Genomic DNA, 24,150 nt, shown 5'->3' on the forward strand with positions numbered 1-24,150 from the left:
CCTTTGACTGAATCCAAGCTTCAGAGAACAAACCCCTCAATATAAAGATTTGTTCTGTGAAGTTTGGTTGAGCAATACTTGAGGGCCTAGAGGGCCACATGTGGCCTTGAGGCCACAGGTTCCTCACCCCTGATCCAAGCTATCTTGCTGAATGACCATTCTGTAATTCTAAAAAATATTTGATAGGGGCAGCTAGATGGCGCAGTGAGTAAAGCCCCGACCCTGGAGTCAGGAGGACCTGAGTTCAGTTCCGGTCTCAGACACTTAACAGCCACACAAAAATACTAGCTGTGTAATCTTGGGCAAGTTACTTAACCCCAATTGCCCTCCAAAAAGGCAAACAAACAAAAACAAAAATAAAAAATATTTGATGTAAGACTTGGGTCACTTGTATTTTTGTTAAAGATTAAACTTGTCTTAAATTACCTGTGAGACTTTGGGAGCTTGTCTTTGGTCAATTAATATTTAGGGGAATAGCCTGACTGACTCAGGTCAATTTTTTTTTTAATTTTGCTTTTTGGAATGGGGAAGGCTAGGCAATTGGGGTTAAGTGACTTGCCCAAGGTCACTCGGCTAGTAAGTGTTAAATGTCTGAGCCTGGGTTTGAACTCAGAGCCTCCTGACTCCAGGACTGATGCTCTATTCACTGTGCCAACTAGCCACATCTCTCAGGCCAAATTTTAGTTCAGGTTCAACTCTGGGACAAAAAGAGACATTTATAGGTCACTGGACATTTAACAAAAGGAAATTTACTTCTTTCTAACACAGAAAGAAAATTCAACAATGATATAGGAATACTTAGCTTGGGTAGACATTGTCCCTCTATTTTCAAAATGGAGACATATCTGGTCAGCTTATTGTGACACATGTAGTCTTGCGACATCTGCAGAGTCCAAACTGGATTCAGATCCCATGCTGATGGTACTTTTTATGCCCTTAAGTGATCAGAAAATGCTATTAAGGGAGACAGTGTGAGTTTTGCCCCAACCTAGTTAATCAAGTCCTGACTTTACCATCTTTTAGTGAAAAAAAAAAGCATAATCAATGGTGTGTGTGTGTGTGTGTGTGTGTGTGTAAGGGTGGAGGTATCTTAGTAGATACGTGATTTTTTTCAGTTAGCAAGTAAGAGGAAGAGAGCAGAATGAATGACTAACTGGACAGAGGTTTTAAAATACTAATCCTCACCAATTCAGAATGAAAGAGCCTTATGCTTCTTAATAGGTCTCAGTGGTTCCCAGTCTTTTTGAATATAAGAATGTCATTTTCAGATAAAAAAAATGAAAGACCCTCACATGATAGCAATTATAGCATTATCATCCTAACTAAAAAAAAATGTCAGAAAGCTACTGTGGATTCAATAATACTTCAAATGATCTTGTATTTAATTAATCTTAATAGCAGCTACATATATTTGAGGGATAATGTGTATATGCATGTGACATTTATTTACTGCACAGAAGGTAGGTTTGCTTATTAGCCATTTCATGAAATGATAAAAAGTTAAAAAACATGATATTGCATACTTCTCAAAATAATTCCCTGGGTCACCTTAGGCTCCTGTGGGTCACTGCTCTAAAGGTTTTTCCACATTTTGGTGGATCCTAACAGAGAATGACAGCTACATTACCAATATCCTTATTTGTCCTTCTCATATATGAAGCTTGGACTCTGGACAAAATTTTGCCTAAAAGAAAAAGAGTATTCTGTAGGATGGTTTAATATTTATAGATAGATATAATATGAAAACAAGCTATGATTTCTATAGTGAAGGATATTGTGCCTTTGACTTGCATAGATTGTGTTCCCTTCCGTTTGAAATAAAGAGATGCTGTTTTATAAATTTTCTCTGTGGAACATTACTCATAGATATATGTAGCCTCAAGAAGTGGTTTAACTGTAGTAAAAATGTTCTCCAAGTATAATAACTTTTCTGAAAGAGGAGCCCATTCTCTTTGTAAATATTGTAAACTTTCCATTGCAGTAAGCTTTTAACTTTACATTGTGTCATTGGTGACTAATTGAAAAATGTTATCTGATATTCCTGAATCAAGAGGTAATCTCCAGAATGCAGCTGTAATGGAAGCTTTCTTTCTATGATCAGAAGGAACACAAAATACTGTCAGAACCTTGCTGGTTATAGTTCTAATTTCATTATGTCCTAGACCCATTGGTTGCCATGGAGTACAGTACTTTGCAGCAGGAGGCAAGCTGTTGCCACCTTATTAGTGGTAGCAATGAACTCCAGAATAATATTTTGGGTGATCATTTGGCAGGTAAAAGCCATGGGACCAACCACAGTGGGAATGGGACAAGGTGTATGGACAGTGAGAAGCAAGAAGGACCAATGAATAAAACATGAAAGCACATTCCAACTTATCGACACTCTCCCGTAACAGGATTCCTTTACCTACTTATTCCTTTTCCATCTGACTTTCTTTACTTTCTCCTTTCTCTTTCCCTTTTCCTTTCCTTCCTGTTCTTTTTCCCTATTGTATTTCCTCCCCTAATTTTACATGCCTTTTCTCTTTTCTCTCTCATTCTTTTACTAACTTAGTTTCCCCTGTCATATGGGGCAGAATTCCTTTTTCTATCAGCTAGCAATAGGGAGAAAATGATATTATTACATAGAGCCCCATACATAACATTAAAGTCTGTTTTAATACTTATATTGGTCTGGAAAAAGATCGCACCCACTTGACATTTTCTTCTATTGTGAGAGCCACATTCTATATCACTGTATTCACAAAGGACATGATCTGACAGGTGATATTAATGGATCTGTGGTATAATGAAGTGCTTTATTACAGGATTTCATGGTGTAAGAACTGGATTTCAGTGGTGCTTATCCCCGAAGATATTAGAGTGTATGAATTAAATTTATTCTTACAAGCCCTGTAAAGTAGGTTAAATAAGTAATGGAAGTAAGAACCCTACGGTGAGGAAGGGAGAGGAAGGGATAGGCAGAAATAGTATATGAAGGAACAGTTAAAGATGTAATGAGGCCAGGGAATTACATAAAAATTTTAAACTGTTAAATGCTGTACTTTAGTTTGTTAGGAAGCCTTAATGAGTTCTAATATCAATGACTTCCAATATTGACTAGAACTAACAAAGAAAGCTACTTGTTAAAAGAACTCATTCTTCTTTTTAGTACAGAATGAAAGATTTCTTCTTATTAACAAGCTTGGAAAAGACAGAAAATGTCAACCAGAAATAAAAATCTGTGAAGTATATTACCTTTACTTAAAATAATAATATTCTGTTCTGAAAGACACTTGAGACTGAAGAGTTAGAATGCCCTAAAACTATGTATAAATTACATGTAATTGGCATATGTTTGTGAGGGAATACTACTGTGCTCTAAGAAATTATGAGCAGGTTGATTTTAGAAAAACATGGAAAGACTTGCATGAAATAATGAAGACTGAAATGAATCAAGTGAACATTGTATACAGTAATAGCAGTAACAATTAAGTTATTCTGAATATTATAAATATTCAAATCAACTACAAAGGATTTGTGAAGGAAGATGCTCCCCATCTCCAGAGAATGAATGGGTAAATAGAAGTATATATGATATGGTATTATCTATCTATCTATCTATCTATCTATCTATCTATCTATCTATCTATCTGTCTGTCTGTCTGTCTGTCTGTCTGTCTGTCTATCTAATCTCTGTCAAATGGTGGCCTCAAGTATGGGGTACAGAGGGAGAAAAAGAGTTCAGAACTTTAAAATGTAGCAAAAAATAATTTAAATGTAAGAAATTACATGTATTGCTATTTCCTATGTCTAGTAATTTGAATGGAAATGACTTACTTTGGGAACCCTTTACTGCAAAATCATTTCAGTCCAACTAATTAACTAAAATGCTAGTAGGACTCAGGAACTGTGTTTTCTTATATTCCTCTATCTGCTACTGATTAATGAATAATACTATTGAGTAATACTAATGAATTTCAAGAATGTGTTAATTATTACCAGTGCTGTATGCCCCACTGAGTTATACTTATGTTGAAAAAGAATACGAACACTCTGGGCCCTATAGTGATACAAGTGGAGTAATAATAGCTGGTGTTTATATGATGCTTTAGAAGTTTCCAAAGTGCTTTATGAATATTATATTATATTGACTATTGGTATTATATATATGGATATTATATTATATTGATCCTTGCTACAACCCTATGAGGGAGGTGCTGTTATCTTCATTTTACAGATGAGGAAACTGAGGCACAGACATTTAGTGATTTATTTGCTCAGGGTCTAGTACAGTTAGAAAGTGTATGAGGCAGGATTTGACCTTGGGTCTTCCTGCCTCCAATTCTTGGACCCTTTTAATTCCATCATCTAACAACTTCTAATAGGACTTTTACAAGTAAATTGGGATAAAGAACCAGACCACTTGCGCCAAAGGAGATAAATACATTCATGATTCCATTCTTCACAGAATTTAACATTGAAAGGTACCTCAGCAGTCAGCTTGTCCAATCCAAATCTGAAAGGAATCCCTGCTGTTACAAACGTGGTGCATAATTATCCAGTCTGTATCTAGTCTCTGCTTGTAGATTCCAAAGGAAGAGAAAACTTTTGAGGCAGCTCATTCCACTTTCCTGCTATTATTAGGAAGTTTTTCCTGATATCAAGTTTAAATTTACCTCCTTATAATGTCCACTTATTGCCCTTGGTTTTTTTGCCATTGGGGGCCAAGCAGAACAGATCCAATCCACACTCTACATGAAGCCCTTCAGCTATTTTTTAGACGGTTATCTTATTTGGGGGCAGGGAGCTATGTGGCACAGTGGATAGAGTGCTGGGCCTAGAGTTAGGAAGACTCATCTCCCCAAGTTCAAATCCAGCTTCAGACACTCGTTAGCTATGTGACTAAGGGTAAGTCACTTAACCCCGTGCACCTCAATTTCCTCATCTGTAAAATGAACTGGAGAAGGAAATGAAAAATCGCTCCAGTATCTTTGTCAAGAAAATCCCAAATGGGGTCACAAAGAGTTGGCCATGACTAAAATGACCAAGCAACCAAAATCTGATTTGGATCAGGAAAAAAATGAAGATAATTTTAATGAGGAACTTATTACTTAATATTTGAATGGATGTAGGATTTCACCAATATGGACATTCCTTTAGTTCTTTTGTTATTCATTAATATCCATTAATTACAAGTAATCTCAAGCATTTCCCTATTGATTTTTTTAAAGTAATGCTACATGAATTCTAAAATATCTTTCCCATCTGTACCTTTCTTTGCATTTACATGGCACATAGTCTGATTCAGAACCTCATTACTTATCTAGATAAGTCTAATAGCTTACTGGTCTCCATACATCTTCCCTTCTCTTCTAGATCATAGGGGTATAAACATAACATGGGAATGTGCCTTAGAGGTTATCTAACTCAACTCCATTACTTATAGATGAGGAAAGTGAGTCCCAGAGAAGGCAAATGACTGATTCAAAGTCTACAGTGTCTTCTCAATAGACAGTTTAATGTTTAAAGTCCCATCTAGCCTGGCTTAAGTCTGTCTAGCCTTATTTCATTCTGTTCCACTTTAGATAATCTGTGCTATGGCCAATCTAGTTTATTTGTCATTGACTAATCTTATCCTGACCTCTCCCGGCACTGCATATTTATTTGCAAATGGGATCACAGATTTAGAACTGGGAGGGATCTTATATTATCAAGTCTAACTCCCCCATTTTTCAGATGAAGAAACTGAGAGCCAGAGAGATTAAGAGATTTGTCTAAGGTCACATTGCTGGTAGCTGAGGTGGGATTTTGACCTAGGTATTCTTGATGCGAAGTCCATCATTTTAACCACTATACCGCCTGGCCTCCCTATCTTGACCAGAATGCCTAGATGCTCTATGCCTAGAATGCACTCAGTCCCTTTCCCATCTCTGCCAATTCAAATATCCTCCTTCTTTTAAGGCCTAGCCTAGTTGCCAGCCCCTTCAAGAAAACCTCCACAATCCCCCCAGTCTACTAACAGGAGAAACAATCTCTCCCAGCTCAAATCTCTCATAGAATTCTGTTTCTTATGCATTTAATAATATCCTTATTGGCATTGTATATGAATTGTTATATGATTTATATTTCATCATATTATATATGTGTGTATCTGTATATGTTTGTGTGTTTACATACATACATACCTTATATTCACGTAAATGACTCATTCACTTTACTGAACTGAGAGTTCTTCAAATCCAGATAATATATTTTCTGTCTTTGTATTCCTGGTATCTAGTGCATTTCATTGTATATTAAAGGCACAATAAGTGGTCATTTAATTGTAGAATTTCAGCGTTGTAGGGTGGCTAGGTGGCACAGTGAATAGAGTGCTAGTCCTGGAGTCAGGAGGACCTGAGTTCAAATCTGGCTTCAGACACTTAACACAAAAGCTAGCCATGTGACCTTGGGCAACCCCAATTGCCCTACCTTCCCCTCTCCAAAAAGCAAAAACAAAACAAAAAAAGTCTGGGGCGACTATATGGTGCAGTGAACAGAGCACCAGCACTGAAGTCAGGAGGACCTGAGTTCAAATCTGAATTCAAATTACTTATTATTAAAAAAAAAAAAAGACAATCTCCATCAGCTAAAAGGTATTTATTTACATAGAATTCCATAGGATTAAAGAGCTTTAATTCCCTTATCCTTGCGAAGATAATCAATGACACAGAATTGTTTTCTTCCAGTGAAAGTGTGATGAGCCGTTATTACCTAGTACAATAGTGGGATTGGTTTAACACAAAAACTAGCCATGTGACCTTGGCCAGGTTGCTTAACCCCAGCTATCCTCCAAAAAAGCAAAAAAAAAAAAAAAAGAATTTCAATGTTGGAAGGCATCTCAGAGGTCCCACTCATAATGGAATCAGAATTGTCTGTACAACTTCCCCCAACAAATGATTATACTTTTTCCACTTTAAGACATCAAGAGATGAGGAATGAACTGTCTCCTGAAGCAGCCGCTTTCACTTTGAGGCAACTTTTTCCTTAAATCAAGCAGAAATCTGGCGCCCCCCACTTATCTCCCCACTGCTCAATTGGCTATCTTGGGGCCAAGCAAAACAAATCTAGTTCCTCTTCTCTCAGACAGCCATAGAAATACTTGAATGCAAAGAACATGCCCTCACTATGTCTTCTCTTCTCATCTCCAAGCTAAACATTCCGATTTCCTTTAGCCAATCCTGGCACAGTTTTGTTTTTTTAAATTCAATTTAATTGATCTATTTAGGTAATAAGAACTTGCTTTGCTTCATGTCAGTATTATAAACTCAGGTATTCACATTCTGTGAGATTTAAAATGGAATATTTTTTATACAAATGTCATGGTGAGAGTTTTGAATGTTGAAGACTTACATAGATGTGAACCAGATGTTACAATGTTAATAAAAAGAACATGGGATGAACTTGAAATGTTGGGGGAAAAAACTCACAAAAGTGTTGTAGCTATAAGTCTGTCTTAGTCACAAGAGCTACCACTAAGAGGAATTTAATCACAAGTTATGCTGTGACATTAAAATTACTTATTATTAAAAAAAAATCTCTATCAACTAAAAGGTATTTATTTAGATAGAGTTCCATACGATTCAAGATCTTTAATTCCCTTATCCTTGCCAAGATAATCAATGACACAGAATTGTTTTCTTCCAATGAAAGTGTGATGAACCATTATTACCTAGTACAATAGTGGGGTTGGTTTGTGTGGAAGATGCCAAGTTTTAATTCTGTCTTGATTTTTTGCCATCTTTCTCAATATGAACTGCTTAGTGATCAGTGCTGTCATTCTGAGTCTTTTTTGTTTGTTTTAGTCAAGATGTAAATAAACTATAGAAAAAAATTAAGAAGAGGAAGCAATTATTGTGCCATTGTTTGCACAACTATGTGAATTAGGTCACAAAGTTGTCTTGACAGATATCTTACTTTTGGCTCCTGTTGTATTTCTGTTCCCAGAATGGACTCAATGCCTTGCACCTGGCAGCCAAGGAAGGCCATGTGGGACTGGTCCAAGAGTTGTTGGGAAGAGGATCAGCGGTAGATTCTGCCACTAAGGTAATGTGTTCATGCTTACGGAATTTGTTTTACTCAGGGAGGGGACCGCAGAACTCAAATCTGAATTTTATGGCAGGCCAGTTCATTGGGTTGCTGGGACACCTGGAGTCCAAAAAGTACAACGCTGAGAATGAAATCTGTTTCATTATACTGTAAAAAATGTGAATGATTCCTCCTATATAGTAGAAGGAAAGGTCTTTGGCACCATCCATCTGCACATTTACTTTTAATGTAAATACTTTCCTCTGTGTGTGTGTGTCTGTGTGCACATGCTCATACTTGTATGTATATTGGGGGAAGGGATGGTTGACAGCTGAACTTTGATCCGCATTGACATGCTGTCAGAATCCATGGTAGCTATTAACACAACCATCTTTAAGGGTGCTTCATTTTTTCTTTTGATGAAGAGCACTCTTTTTTTTTTTTAAGCAATTGGGGTTAAGTAACTTGCTCAAGGTTACATGACCAGTTATTTTTGTGTGGGTGCCGAGTATCTGAGGCCGGAACCGATCCCAGGTCTCCTGACACTGGGGCCAGCACTCTTACTCACTGTGCCACCTGGCCTCCCCTAAGCAATTGGTGTTAAGTAACTTGCTCAAGGTTACATGGCCAGTTATTTTTGTGTGGGTGTTAAGTATCTGAGCCTGGAACTGATCCCAGGTCTCCTGACTCTGGGGCCGGCACTCTTACTCACTGCATGACCTGGCCGCCCCAAGAGCGCTCATTTTTAATGGAAGTCAAAGATCCTTCTTGCTTTCTCAAGCTTTCCCATTCATTTGCATTTCTGTGAAGAAGAAAAAAATATTTTCTACTTGAATGTAAAAGAAGGCTCTAATACATGGACTGAGATTGGGAGTGAAATGCACTCCCTATCATAATAAATGACAATAAATCAATAGCAATATCCTATATTTGTAGAATGCTTTTAGGGTTTACAAAACATTTTCAAATACATCAAAGCAATGAGAGCTTAAAAAGGCACATTTATATAGTACAAATGATGCACCTTCTTTTGGTGATCACATACTGAATGATCATGTCTAAGATGATGGCTCCCACATGTGTGTATTCCAACCTTCATCTCTTTTTCCAGCTACCTCTTCTTGTACATTTCACTAACTGCCTATTGAGCATCTCAAAGTTAACATTTCCAAAATATAATTCATTGCATTTTCTCCAAAATTTTTTTCCATTATCAAATAGCTCTAAGATTTTGGATTACTCAGTTTCTTATCCTTCAGTATCTTCTATTCACTCTTATAAATGTGGGAAATTTCCCCTTTCTACCCTCCATTCCTATTGACTCTTCTCCTAGTTTACCTGAATCCCTGACTCTCCTATAGCTACAAGCAGAGCCTCAGAGGACTTGGAGACACACCTTTTACATTGACAATGAAAAACTCTAGTTAATTTTGAATGCTAGAAAGAGCACTAACAAGCAAGATCAGGAAAATCCTCACGTAGCAAGTAGGATGTGAGCTGAATCTTGCAGGAAGCTAGGAATTCTGAGAGGTAAATTTGATGAGAGAGAGAGAGAGAGTGTAGCAGCAAGCACCCCAGCATCCCCAGGATGGCTGCTAGCCCAGGTTCCTGTATCTGCTTTTCTAAAGGAAATCAACTAAAAATGGGTTAACAATCTTACTTTAATCAAACGATGTCAATTACCTAGTTCGGGGGGAAAAGGTCAGCACCCCAAACTTCAGAGGATACAAACAAAATACAAATAGAAGTTACAAGCAGATAGAGAAACAGATCAGCAGACAGGCTTCCAGCTGTTTGACCATTACATCCATACCTAGTCAGTTACCAGAGAGGGAAGCACCGACATCTGGGTTTTCAAAGCCAGAGGGGCTCAAAAGTTGCCCAGAGTCTCATCTGGTCAAATCACACAGCTCTTCTCAAAGTCAGCCCCAAAACAAAACCTCACATCAGGGTATATATAGCCTTCTCCTGGCTCAGAGAATGTCACAACCCTCTTGACCCACTGCCCAATCACAAAGTATCAAGGTGTGGGCATTCCTGAAAAAACAAGCCTCCCGCCACAGGCTCCATGTGACCACATTCAGCCTATTAGGGGGCAGAGTATATTTTCAAATCAAGAGTCACTTAAATGTACCAAAGGGCCTCGGGGCAGGGAAGATCTTCAGATTCCCATTCCCATAACAGATAGTGAGGGAGAGCAAGAGAGAGAATTGTCTTGAGAGGCAGAAGGTAGAATATGGAATATCATGTGGAGGTGTTGAGGGGGAGCAAGTACACCAATTTAGCTGGAGTGTAGAGTACATGAAGGAAAGGAATGTGATATTAATTTAGAATTGTTGTTCTTAGGTTTTTTTTGTTTTGTTCTGAAAATTCATTTGTCTTGAAATTTAGTAGAGACCCTTCACAACAACTTTTATTTATGTAGGTGATAGGTGCAGATATTTATCATATAAAAACTAAAACATTTTAGCATTAGGATGAAAATGCTTTTGACCTTGTGGACCCTCTGAATTGGTCTCAGGGATGGCTACAGAGTCCCCTGACCACACTTTGAAAATCATGAGTTAAGAACTATAGATTAGATTGTCTTGCATTTTGAATGCCAGGCATGAGTATTTTAATTTTATTCTAGAGATGATAGCAAGTCACTGAAGTTTATTGAAGGGGGAAGACCGTAACCATTCTTGAGATGAGGAAAATGAAGTTCAACCAGAGCAAGAATTAGAAACCAAGTCTCTTGCTTCTAATTTCATAGGCTTGTACTTCATGCATCTGCAGAATTTCATCCTGATGGTCTTTTTCTTGTCCTGGACACTTTTTTCTCCCTGGGTTTTTGTGATGCTGCTCTCCACTCTCCTCTTAACAGCCTGACTGCTGTTCTCAGTGTTGTTTGTTCTGGTCTTAGGCTCAATTCTCTTTCCACTTTCTCTCACTCTTTTCATATTACACTTAATTATTTCTTTTTTTTTTTTTTTAAAGCAATCAGTGTTAAGTAACTTGCTCAAGGTTACACAGCCAGTTATTTCTGGGTGTGGTGCTAAGTATCTGAGCCCGGATTTGATCCTCAGGTCATCCTGACACTGGAGCTGGTGCTCTTATTCGCTGTGCTACCTGGCCGCCCCTAAGCAATTGGGGTTAAGTAACTTGCTCAAGGTTACAGGGCCAGTTATTTCTGGGTGTGGTGCTGAGTGTCTGAGCCCGGGATTCTATCTCCAGATCATCCCAACATTGGAGCTGGTGCTCTCACTCGCTGAGCCACCTGGCCGCCCCTAAGCAATTGGGGTTAAGTAACTGGCTCAAGGTTACACGGCCAGGTGTTTCTGGGTGGGTGCTACATGTCTGAGCCTGGGATTCAATCTCTAGGTCATCCCAACACTGGAGCTGGTGCTCTCACTCGCTGAGCCACCTGGCCGCCCCTAAGCAATTGGGGTTAAGTAACTTGCTCAAGGTTACACGGCCAGGTGTTTCTGGGTGGGTGCTAATTGTCTGAGCCTGGGATTCGATCTCTGGGTCGTCCTGCCACTGGAGCTGGTGCTCTTACTCACTGTGCTACCTGGCTGCCCCTAATTAGTTATTTCTTTAGTTTCTATGGGTACACTTATCATCTCTCCATAGCTGATTCCTGAGCTAGCTATATATCTCGTGCTATCTGTTATAACTTGAAATATTGTAATAGCTTCTGACTTGGTTTCACTGAATTCAGTCTCAGTTTTATCAAGTCCATCTTCCATAAAGCTGCCAGATTGACATTCCTGAAGCACAGATTGAATCATGTCACTCCCTTTACTAAGAAGTTCCGGTGGCTTCTCTTGCTTCTAGAATAGAATATGAGATCTTTTTTGGCATTTAAAGTTAGTCATGATCTGGCTCTACTCTACCTTTCTAGCTTCATTTATTCCCTTTCGCTCACTCTCTGATCCAGCTAAACTGGCATGCCTTCTGTTCCTCAATATCCCTTCTACATGTCTTTGTACGCAGTGTTCTCCACCCCACCTAAATTCCTGGAATTCACTCCTTTCTCATCCCTACCTCTTATGATACCTGGTTTCCTTCACAGATCTACTTAAATAATAATATGAGACCTTTTCTGATCCCTTGAGCTGTTAGTGCCCTCCCTTTTACTCATTTACTGGGTATTTACTTATTTTATCCCAAATAGAATGCAAAACCTTTGAGGACAGAGTATTGCTTCATGTCAATAGGAATACAATTGAACTCTGATATAGAATTTGCTCTATATCCCTGTGCCTGGAACAGTGCCTGGCACACAGTAGGTCCTAAATAAATTCTTGTTGAGTAAATGAATGAATACAATATTGCTTCCCTCAAAATGTAAATATAACAGGCTGTGTGGGGTGGCTACTCACACAGTGGTTCCTCAAACCTCTCACAAAGAGTATGTGGATACCTACTCACTCCCTGGGCCAGCTCATTCACTCCATTGTAGCCTCATACAGTCAATTCTAGATTCCAAGAGAAGGACCGCAATCACATGATTATAATCAACATCTCTGAGTCTTAGAAGTAATCCTCTTGGGAGGGAATGCTCTCTACCTACTCAATGCACACACCACCCCCTACACACTCTCAAGTCCCTGCTGGTGTACTTCTATTTACATAAAACTAGCTAATCAAAATAATTAGGCTTTTAGATCTTAAATATAACACTTTGTAATAATTCAAAATAAAGAATAACACCACAAGTACTGTTGAATTGAAGAAAATAGAGTAATATAGTGAAGTATAGTTCATACAAGAAGACTAGATTATATTCTATCACCAGGGTAATCTGTATCTTGGGGAGAGTGGGTAAACACTTATAGAAACCTTCAAGGGAGGCAGATGGGTGGGAAAAACCCATATGCCCAGGGTAACTCTGGGACTGTAAATTTTGTTATACTCCTTCTGTCTCTCCATGAAAGTTCCTTGCTGAATATAGCTTCCTTCTTGAATAGATGCTTCCACTCCTAAGCTGAGTCGACCCACACATGCCCTCTCAGCTGAAATAGTTGCTTTGCGAAGGGCCTTCTCTGATCTCTGCTTCCTTACAACTTAGCTTCAAGTTTCACTGATGCAATATGGAAATATGTCTTTCCTGCACTCATCTTTCCATGAACCTTCTTCTGTATTCCTGCTGACCTTATGCTATGCTTACCGTGCAGTACAAGGGTGTGCTTATAAGCATTTAACGACCAAGCTCTTGAGGGTGGAGGATAATATATGCACACACACATTTTTTTTAAAGCAATTGGGGTCAAGTAACTTGCTCAACGTTACATGGCCAGTTATTTCTGGGTGTGGTGCTAAGTGTCTGAGCCCGGATTCGATCCCCAGGTCATCCTGACACTGGAGCCGGTGCTCTTACTTGCTGTGCTACCTGGCCGCCCCTATGCACACACATTTTTGAAGTTTAATCTATATTATTAACACTTTATGAATTCTGAAGGGTGGGAAATCTGTGGCCTATATCTAGGCCACATGTGGCCCTCTAGGTCCTGAAGTGTGGCCTTTTGACTGAATTGAAATTTCATAAAAGAAATCCCCTTAATAAAAGGATTTGTTCTGTAAAAATTGGACTCAGTCAAAAGGCTGCACCCAAGGACCTAGAAGGTCATGTGTGACCTTGAGTCCACAGGTACCCCTTCCATGTTCTAGACAATAGATAAAAATTATCAAGCTGGGGTTTACAGTGATTGCTGATTTCTGAGGCTCACAATGAAAATTTAATAATCAGCTTTAGCTTGTCAAAGCTGGCTCCATCACACCCTTGTCTTTGTCCAAGTCTGTAACATTTTGGGGTCAGGATTGAAGAGGTTACCCACTAAGATGGTTAGGGTTGCTCTGGAGACCCCAAAATAGCAACGCTCCAGGTCCTGCCAAATGAATTCAACTCAAGTCTTCTCAGCCAAAGAAAAGTAAAATTTATTAAAAGTTCACTTGCATTAGACACAGAGTAAGTCTGTGTTAGGTCATTCTATGGCTCTCTCACTATTCTATGTCATATGAGATTGGGTCTTATATACAGAAGGTTGTGGGAGGAACCTAGGGGTGCTCTAGGGGAGGAGTTTGGGGACAGTCTTCAGAAGGAGTTGATGAGGTCAGTGAGTGAGTAAGGGTGGGAAGTTGCTGGAGAGCACAAACAATGGTGGGCTAGGCCAGTTCAAGGGTGGACGGATAGGGTGGGAAGTCTAGTAACAGAGGGTGGGAAGTCTAGTAACAGACTTGCCTCATGCAAATGCCTCATCAAATTAAATGCTTTAATCAGAGTTCAAGGGCCTGTACCTCAAGGACTCAAGGAGAGCTCAAGGGGGCTCCCAGAGCCCATACCTCATCAAGGATCACACATACATGAAGCATCTAGCAAGTGTATTTTATCCCATTATAATGACAACTTAGAAGCATTCTGAGGAAAAGCTAAGCTTTTACAACAAAGGAAATATTGAGGTTACTCTTTTTCCATTTTTGCTTTTTATTTATTTGTTTACTTTTCCCTTTTTTTCTCCCATACAGAAGGGGAATACAGCTCTACACATTGCGTCTTTGGCTGGACAAGCTGAAGTTGTCAAAGTTCTGGTTAAGGAAGGAGCCAATATTAATGCACAGTCTCAGGTATGGATTTGATTTTCTTCTGTAATATTCATGGCTTTCATGGAAGGGATTGGGTATGCATTTATATCTATATCTGTATAATATATACATTTATATAATGAGTCCAACCATATGTCAGACAAAAAATGTGCCTTATGACGGCTTTTGTTACTTATTTTAGTCAAATTCTATTGTTTCACAGAATGATCATTTCTTTTATCTAGTCATATCCAAGATATTTCTTCTTTTCCTAAAACTCTCTGCTAAATGTTGATTTTAGTGAGAACTTGATAAAAATCTTCTCAGTTCTCAATAGGGATCTTAAGCATGAGGTGCAATTTCAGAAATGTCATTTTTTTTTTTGTGAAATAAGCATGGATAAGCCATGCATTTCTATGTTTCTCTATAAAAGTGTTCAGCGACTCTCCAGATTTTCATTTCTTTGTGTCGAGAGCCCCGTGACCCTGTAAGGGCTGTATATTCTCTGACACTGGCAAACTCTCCCAAATGGTGAAGCACTCAGATGGTGTTTTTCCGGGCACAGCTATCACTGGTTTTATGACATGAATCATCATTGCCTAGCGTTTTGGTCTTCTCTAAGATTTTTCATGGTTTACAGCTGCTCTGCAACAGGAGGGAACAAAAAACTGAAAAGTAGAGCAAGTCACCCACACCATCCCATTCCTCAGCACTGTTCTGTCACAGAACGGTCTAATCTGGCTCTCTTCCTTTCTCTTCCCTCTAGCGCAGCCAGCTTGAGAGCCAGAGTATAATAACCAGCTTGGGAAGGCCATCTGAGGCCTGGTCCTTCTATGATGCTGGTAACCTTAGAGTGTGAGAGGCTGATGCTCTCATTAGGATTACTGGCAGCAGCTGCTGGCCTCTTGCTTCCATGACTCACCTGCTTTTCCTTTCTGTGTTAATACTTCATAAATTCTCATACGCAAAAGTTCTTTGGTGGGGAGGGAAGTAAATAGGCACTTAAGAAGAGAGGAATTGTAATTTTCCTCTAGTATCTACTACTGTCAGGCAAATTCTTGTCCCCTCACCCTACACACACACACACACACACACACACACACACCCACACACAATGAATTTGTCCAAAATATGTTGGATTCTGTTGGGAAAATTCCTTAATTAAGATTCTCTTGGGGAGTAATTCCTCCCATCTTGGTCTATTTGATGGGTGGTCAACAAATATAGAGGCAAGACAGGATGATAAAAATTTTACTTAGCATTAGTTGATGGACATTGCCAGGTGGATAACAGAGGCCCCACACAGAAGGTGATATGCACACGTAAAAGGTTTTACACAGTCTTAGGGTAACATCACACAAGAAAAAGAAAGTTTGATCAGACTATCAAGTGAAGTTTCTTGGCCACTTTCCTTATTTAGGAGGTTGATAACAGGGACAGGATTTCAGGTGATTTGGAGGAGAATGTGCTAACCTTGGAGTGTCAGAAATTGCTCAAGATCTGATTTGTTCCAGTGGGATAATATTTTCTCTGCAGTTAATCTTATCAGAATATTCTATTTGGAAAGAAAATATCTAAGATAGTGAAGGCTTCCTTCAAGTAATAATCCATCAGGTTAATCTTGATCTTGCCAACCTGAGGATGTCTATTTAAATAAACACATAACTCTATTTCTTTCAGTTCTAAGATTACTTTGTCTTAGGTGAAAATGTTTTCCTCTGAGTCACAGTACTGAAATTTATACACTTCCTCCACAATTCTCTGGTGTGTATTTATGTATGAATGAAGATAAAAGTCTTCACTTTTACCCTTACTTCCTTTCCATTTGCAGGAATGCTTTTCCTGTCTTTAAGGAATTTATAAATATCCTCTATTATTATTGTTGCTATTGATGAGAAAAATTTATTTCTTTACAATCTAGACTCCAAATAGGGTTACAAATATATTTTCTATTATTTCTTGCATGCCTGTGATATAAGTACTTTGTTCAACTTGTTCAACTAAGTCCTGACTCAAAAGAACATATTGAAATTTTTTAAAGTACATTAGCTTCTTGGTCCTGAAATTAAAGAATCTTCCAAATTCTATATTCCAGATAAAGTGATAACATTTTTTTCCTTTGTGATTAGAAAAAAAAGTCTTAGTGTTTTAGAGGGCAGGAAAAATGATCAATGAAAAATATTTGCAATTGCATTAATTTAATAATTAGTTTTAGGTGCAGGTTAATTTGAATATTTTAAGCAGTTAAATGCTATACATAAAGATCTGAAGTCTTAATTTGCTTTTAGGAATTTCTTTATATTAGAAGGAGATTCAACATTAAAAGTGCTTTTCAATATCTGTAACAGATTTCAGAAATTAAGAATTGCTATTCATATTATTGTAACTCTGGGCAAGATGCCTAACTTTTCTTTGCTTCAGTTTCCTAGTCTGCAAAATGAAAATACTAATAACATTTATATTTATGGGGTGCATAAACCACTCCAGTATCTTTGCTAAGAAAACCCCAAATGCCATATGGAGAATTGGACTAGACTGCAATGAGTAAACAACAATAAAAATTGCTTTAGGAAAATCACTTTGTTAGTTGTCTGGAAGGCAGAGTGGAGTGGGATGAAACTGGATGTAAAAGAGTCTAAATAAGAGTCTACTGCAATTATCCAGGTGAAAGGTAATGAGGACCTGAATTAGAATGGTGACTGTGAATGGAGAGGGAGGACACATATGCTATAAAATCAGAATTGACAAGAGTCAGCAACTGATTGCATATGTGGGATGAGTGAGAGGCTAGGATAATATCCACTTTGCAAACCTCTATGCATAAGGCCTGAAAATGGGGTGTAGAATTATATCTTTCAATGACTTGGCCCTGGAATGCATTCTTTATTGGAATACTTCTGCATTAAACTCTTTAAAAGGCTAATGGAACTTGTGTTTTCTTGCTTCTATAAGACTTACCTAGGCCAAGAGTTCCTTTAGGAGAAGTATTCTCCTTTGATGAATTCAGGAAGCATTTGGCAAGATGACCAATTAGCACAAGTATTTACTTTTATTCCTGATAAGGGCTTTACCACCATACATTCAATTTCTAGAAGAAAAAGCTACACAAGTAGTATTCAGCTCTTCTCCACCCACCACCCCTTTGGAAGCGGGTATAAAGGCAGACTATAATTGTGTTTCTCTATTTAAAGAGTTGAGCAAATTGCATAGCTATGTTTATTTAAGTGGATAATTAACATATACTTTCATCATATTTTTTAATTCATACATGGTGCTGCTGGCAGTTTTAATGTTGGAATTCCATTGGTACTAGGGGTAAATGCTTTATAAGAATATTATGCACCTAAAGATTGACAATTTTATAGGCATTAATTCTAATCATACCTCTATGGAACAGACACTTTGATTTAAAATTTTCAGGTAGGGGTATATAAAAGCATGAATCCTATTAATTGGCTCAAAGTCACATAATGAGTCTATGTTACATATAAAAGAATGACATGGGAATCTGATCTTTCTATGTTTTCTTCCAAATACCATGACCATCTAGTCATCATAATGGTTGTGATAGAACCAACATCAACCAGGATTTCTTCCATCCTTGTGAAACAAGAAATTAGGCTAATTTTCTCCTAAGCTGTTCCTAAGACTTGATTAGCCTAAGGGACTAAGTCTCCCTGTACGGAGGTCCACTGATATAGCCTTTGTTCATATTTGATGTGACTCTGTAGTCACCTGAGGGCATTAAAGAGGCCCACCCATACGAAGTCAGGGTCCTTCAGATTTGGAGGCTGTTCCAAGATCATACCAGTCACTACATGCTGCTCTTCTGACAAGACATATTTCCATAAAGAGAAGCCTACCAAAATATAGTGCTGGACTATTCTCATTGAATATCTTTTCCATGCTATGACTAAGTACACTTCCTTTTATTAACTGTTAAGTAACCTTTGAGTACTTTATTTATTTATTTATTTTTAAAGAAGTGGGGTTAAGTAACTTGCTCAAGCTTACACGGCCAGTTATTTCTGGGTGGGTACTAAGTATCTGAGCCCAGATTTGATCCCCAGGTCATCCCGACACTGGAGCCAGTGGTGCTCTTACTCGCTGAGCCACCTGGCCGCCCCTAAGCAATTGGGATTAAGTAGCTTGCTCAAGGTTACATGGCCGGGTGTTTCTGGGTGGGTGCTAAGTGTCTGAGCCCGGATTCGATCCCCAGGTCATCCTGACACTGGAGTGGTGCTCTTACTCTCTGTACTACCTGGCCACCCCATCTTATTTAATTCTAACATTGAACCTTAACTAATAAACTAAAGACTTTAATCCTACCTCCTCAAATCAATTTTTTTTTTTCCCACTGGAAGGCCAAACATATATTTTTGGTGAAAACAAAATGTCCTTCATTTTCAAAGAGGACCAAAATGACATCACTATGTTCTGACTGTGCCTGATCAGACCATTACAAGCTTGGAATTCTCTACCACAGGTTGTGCACAAATAGTTCATGTGAACGTTTGGGGTGGATTCTCTAAATTTATGCGTCTTGCCTTTCTTTTGAGCTGCTTCCATTCTGCTTTGCTCATAGAACACAGTCACTTCTCTGATAAGGGCATGCTATGATGGGCAGTTCTTTTCCAGCATCTCCCATTCACACAATCGATTCCAAAGTTCTTAAGGAAAACCTCGAGAGTGTCCTTGTATCACTTCTTCTGACCTCCATGTGAGTTCTTCATAAAATAGTCTTTTAGGCAAGCATACATTTGGCATTGTATTTTTGGAGAAGAAAAAGCTGATCTGAATAAAGAGCCTTTTATTGGAATCTCTGCCTGAAGTTCTAGTTTTGCACATGTTTGAGACAGGACAGAATGTTCACTTCTAAGCTTTTGTTGTCAGAGCCAGTGGTGTGCCATATGGAAGTGGTTCACTGTGCTGGCACTCTGGTGCTCTGGCCAACTGTGTGGGCTTCAGTCATGTCCTCTTCCCTTGCCACTGTTCCCTTCACAACCCAATTAAAAATAGTTTGTAACAAAACCAGTGGAAATCACACCTGAAATACATCTGTCCTTCCATCTAATGAATCAGTTGGAAAGTGCTTCATCGTGAAGGTGTAAAGGTACATGTGTGAGGTAATACTATATCTGAAATTACTGATAATACTCTTAAGGGAATCTCTAAGCCCATACCAATATCCCTAATGAGATTTCTGCTGCAGTGAGGAAGCCTCTTTTGGAGATAAAATATTCAGAATTGCAAGAACCACTTGTTTTGAAAAGACTTGTGGGGGAGCATGATAGCTTTTTTCATGTATTTGAAGGTATATCACATGGGATATATTTTAGCCTTGTGCAACTTGTCCCAAGAAAGAAGAATGGAGAACAACAGATAAAAGTCGGAAAAAGGTTACCAAAAAGGGGGGGGGTGGAATAAAACTTCCTTTCAATTCAGAAGTAGAATGGATGCCTCTTGCTGGAGGTCTTCAAGCAAAGGATGGATGACAATTTGTCAGAGATACTCTAGAAATCAAAAGATCATAGATATCAGCTAGTCAAATGCCTTCACTTTATAGAACAAGAAGCTAAAACACAAAGAAGCATAATGTGCCTAAGGTCGTGGAGGCATATAGCACCAATGCAATATTTACAATCACAATAAAGGCCATGACTATTTAAGTATTGCATGACATTCAATCGCAAAATATGCCAAACTCTCCAGATAGAAGATAGCACTGAAGGATTTATTTAGACACCAGCAAACCCAATCCCAAAACCAGTAAGCTGATTTCATCATAATATTCAGAAGCCATTAATAACTCTAAGAGCCTCAGCACCACAAATCAATACAAGATTAATATTTACTCACAAAACCTTCTATCTCCTTGCCTAAGCTCCTCTGTCCCCAACTGTCTCCAAATGTCTGTTTAGCTCTCTACCAGCTTCCTGTGGGCTCTGCTTCTCAGAAAACTCCTCCCCCCACAGGCTCCATGTGACCACATTCAGCCTATTGGGGAGCAGAGATTATCTTCACAGCAGGGACGCTTCAAACTCCCCCCCCTAGGTTTATTAAGGAGCAAGGAAGATCTTCAAATTCCCATTCCCATTACAAGGCACTAAACATCAGAGGCAAGTTTCAAACCCATGTTCTCTGACTCTGACTCTGAATCTAGCACTTTCCATGATACCAGGATTGGGGAACCTGTGATCTCAAGGTCACACATGGCCCTCTAGGTCCTCAAGTGTGGCCCTTTGATTTAATCCAAACTTCACAGAAGTTTCGGTCAAAGGGCTGCAGTTGAGGACCTAGAGGGCCACATGTGACATCGAGACTCCCCACCTCTGCACCATACCATGCTTCTTCTCGAACAAAGGTGTCTGGTTTACATATGGATGGGATTAGATGATCTGATGTCCCTTTCACTATGAGATACTGTAAAAGAATAGTTAATAAAAATTTCAAAAAAGGAATTAAGGAAAATAGAAAGGAAGAATAATTAAAATAATAGAAGAATATGCCATATCAAAAATTCAAAATGTAGTAGAGCATCTTATTTACTTGCCTTTACTCTTGAAAGGAAAACAAAGGGGGCAGCTAGGTGGCACAGTGAGTAGAGCGCTGGCCCTGGAGTCAGGAGGACCTGAGTTCGGATTTGGCCTCAGACACTTAACACAAAAAAAAAACTAGCTATGTGACCTTCGCCAAGTTACTTAATCCCAATTGCCCTCCAAAAAAAGAAAAGAATATTAAAAGCAATAGCTTTGGAACCCTTCTCATAGGAATGAAACAGAAAAATCATCAAGAGAAAGTGAGAACAAAAATAAGTATTGAAAAAATCTGCTTATAAGACTAATTCAAGAAGTATTTGTGAGTCTTAGACGTGTTCAGAATAGTGAATAAATGAAAGAATGAAAAAAGCATTTATTGAGCAGTTACTATGTGTAAAAGTATAAACAGATGAAAAAGTAAGATAATCTCTGTTTTCAAGGAGATTGAATTCGAATGGAGGAGATAACATGTATAGGAGATTTTTGTTTACATCACTTAGTGAGGCCCTGTTGTCCTGTACTGGGGAAGGAAGATGCTGATGCCTCTTCTTTCATGTCATTTCTATTAATAAAACTATCTATGGTTCTGATATTGGTGCTACCAAAGACTTTGGTTGTAAGACATGTCTGGTTCTCAATTAGTTTTGGCTGCTGAGAAGGAGAGGATTGTGTGGTTTGCAGAGGCATTTCCCAGGGCACAACTTCCAAAGTTTTACTTCCTTGCCCGTGACAGGGAGACTGGAGCCTAGTATCCTGGAGGACACTATTATTTCTGGGGCCTTTGGACCCATGGCCTTGGACAATCTCCATCTGGGTCTGAAGGCAAAGGATTATAAGAGGGGGAGGATAACTATATTACTCAGTAATATATAGACTTTAAAATATTATAAATATTTACAGGTATTAATGATGAATCATTGTGGATATTAACATTTTTACCTATTTTTTTAAACTTAATACATTTTGTGATGGTTTAAGATTATTTATTAATGGGGCAGCTAGGTAGCACAGTAAATAGAGCACCAGCCCTGGAGTCAGGAGGACCTGAGTTCAGATCCAGCCTCAGACACTTGACACTTAACTAGCTGTGTGACCTTGGGCAAGTTACTTAACCTCAATTGCCTCACCTCCCTCTCCCAAAAAATGAGTCAACAAAAATATTATCCATTAAGTAAATAGGAAGAAAACATAGATGTTTCCATACATTTAGTTTTCTATACTAGAGTTAGATGAAAAATGGGCTAGCTCTGAGAAGCATGAAGTTCAATGTGCCTTTGGCATTGGAAGACTGAAGAAAAATATATCCAGGTTTATTTTTGACCATAGTGATATGTCCTATAGTGCTGTGTGCTAGTATAAAATTCCTTCCTTATCCATTTGATTAAAGATTGGCTGGAAATAGTGAAGCTGTATCCAAGAGATATGGGAGGCAGGAGTCTAGTCCTGACTCCTCCCTTTGACTGGCTTATGTACAAGGGCCTCAGATCACCATTGGGGGACGGGGGGATGGGAATGTGCTTTACAACTTCCCATCATTCCTCACATTTGTTGTGAAAACGAAATAAAAAACCAAACAGAGATGAGCAAAGCAGTTTGAAAATAAAACATGCTGAGTGTGCAAGTTATTATGATACTGTGGTACCTAGGAACTTTGTGTAAGCAGATTGCTCTCCACTGAGACTTACTAAGAAATGGGAAAAGAGTCTTCCCTCTAAGGAGTCATTTGGGAGCTGCCTTCCCCTTATGGCATCACATTTTCCTTTCCCTCAACAGCTGGAGGAGGTGAGTATAACCCTCAAAGGTCCCTCTGGGCAAAGTAAACCATAAGCAGCAAAGCTCCTCATAGCCACAGTATCACCAAACCAACCAATGGGGATTTAGCAAAGTTTTTGTTGTCCTGGGCTTCAGCTAATTGAAAGATCCAGGTTCCATGTCATTTTCATTTGCTTTTTGTAGTAGATATTTCCTGAAACGTGTCTCAGCCAGGGTTACCATCAACCTAGAAACAAGAGTTAAAAAAATAAGTTGTTTTCTCAGGGGGATCACTGAGTGTCTCAAGTAAAAGTACCTTTATTGAAAGATATTGGAAACTTATGGAGTGATTGATGAACTAGGGCTTGTTGACAAAGCTACCTTCAAAAACCTTTATGTGGGAAGTTCCCCGAGAGTCTCGATCACATCCTTCATGACTTTGTACAAGCATGTGGCTAACGTACTTCATTTACACAGGTAAAACTAAGTGGCGATGAGCTAATTCAGACTTTGATAGACACTCAACCAGCAGAAAAATCATCTTTAAAATCTCATCCTTTCAGAGTTAGAGTGAATATAGAACTCTAAGAGGTGCTCTCTTGTAGTCAGATTTTATGGACAACTCACACAAGGCAGGCGCTCATAGCAAGGTCAGAAGAAGCGATACAAGGACACTCTCTCTGAAGAACTTTGATATCAGTTGTTAGACACGGAAGATGCTGGCACAGGATTACCCAGCATGGCATGCCCTCATCAAGAGGAGGTGCTGTGCTCTACGAGGAAAGTAGAATTGAAGTATCTCAAAAGAAACGTAAGATACACAAATTTAGATCCAACTCCATTCCAAACGTCCATATGGATTGGTTGTACCCAACCTGTGGTAGATATTTCTGAACTCATATTGGATTGATCAGTCACAGACACACTGTATGTTGACCTTCTAATTTAGTGATGTTATTTTGGTCCTATTTAAGCATGAAGGACAGCAACCAACTGATCTTATAGTCAGAACCCTTAGAATCCATACACAATCAAGTGAACCCTGTAATTGATGTGAGTATAAAAAATACAGAGACCAAAATGAAACTCTCATGTCCTCACGAAGCTTATGTTCTACTAGGGAGATAAAACACATATACAAGTAAGAGATAAATCACCATTAAACAGTATAAGGAGGTGGGGAGAATAACAACAGTGAGAGATCTCAGAAAGACCTGTGCACATGGTCCATATTGAAGGCAGA

At 38.7% G+C, this 24,150-nt stretch overlaps 1 protein-coding gene across 4 annotated transcripts in view; it reads left to right on the plus strand.

Moving 5' to 3' along the window:
* The window catches only part of ANK2 (ankyrin 2), a 418,509-nt gene that overhangs the window by 196,591 nt on the left and 197,768 nt on the right, over positions 1 to 24,150 (plus strand). For all 4 annotated transcript variants that reach the window (XM_069095397.1, XM_069095401.1, XM_069095405.1 and 1 more), the window contains exons 3-4: positions 7,969 to 8,067; positions 14,560 to 14,658. In XM_069095397.1, coding sequence (XP_068951498.1) covers positions 7,969 to 8,067; positions 14,560 to 14,658 — 198 coding nt within the window. The remainder of the gene's footprint in view (positions 1 to 7,968; positions 8,068 to 14,559; positions 14,659 to 24,150) is intronic.

Source organism: Petaurus breviceps, unplaced genomic scaffold (assembly GCF_028583685.1).
Source record: "Petaurus breviceps papuanus isolate PSGF00001 unplaced genomic scaffold, PetGlider_PUasm1.0 126, whole genome shotgun sequence".
Lineage (NCBI taxonomy): Eukaryota > Metazoa > Chordata > Mammalia > Diprotodontia > Petauridae > Petaurus > Petaurus breviceps.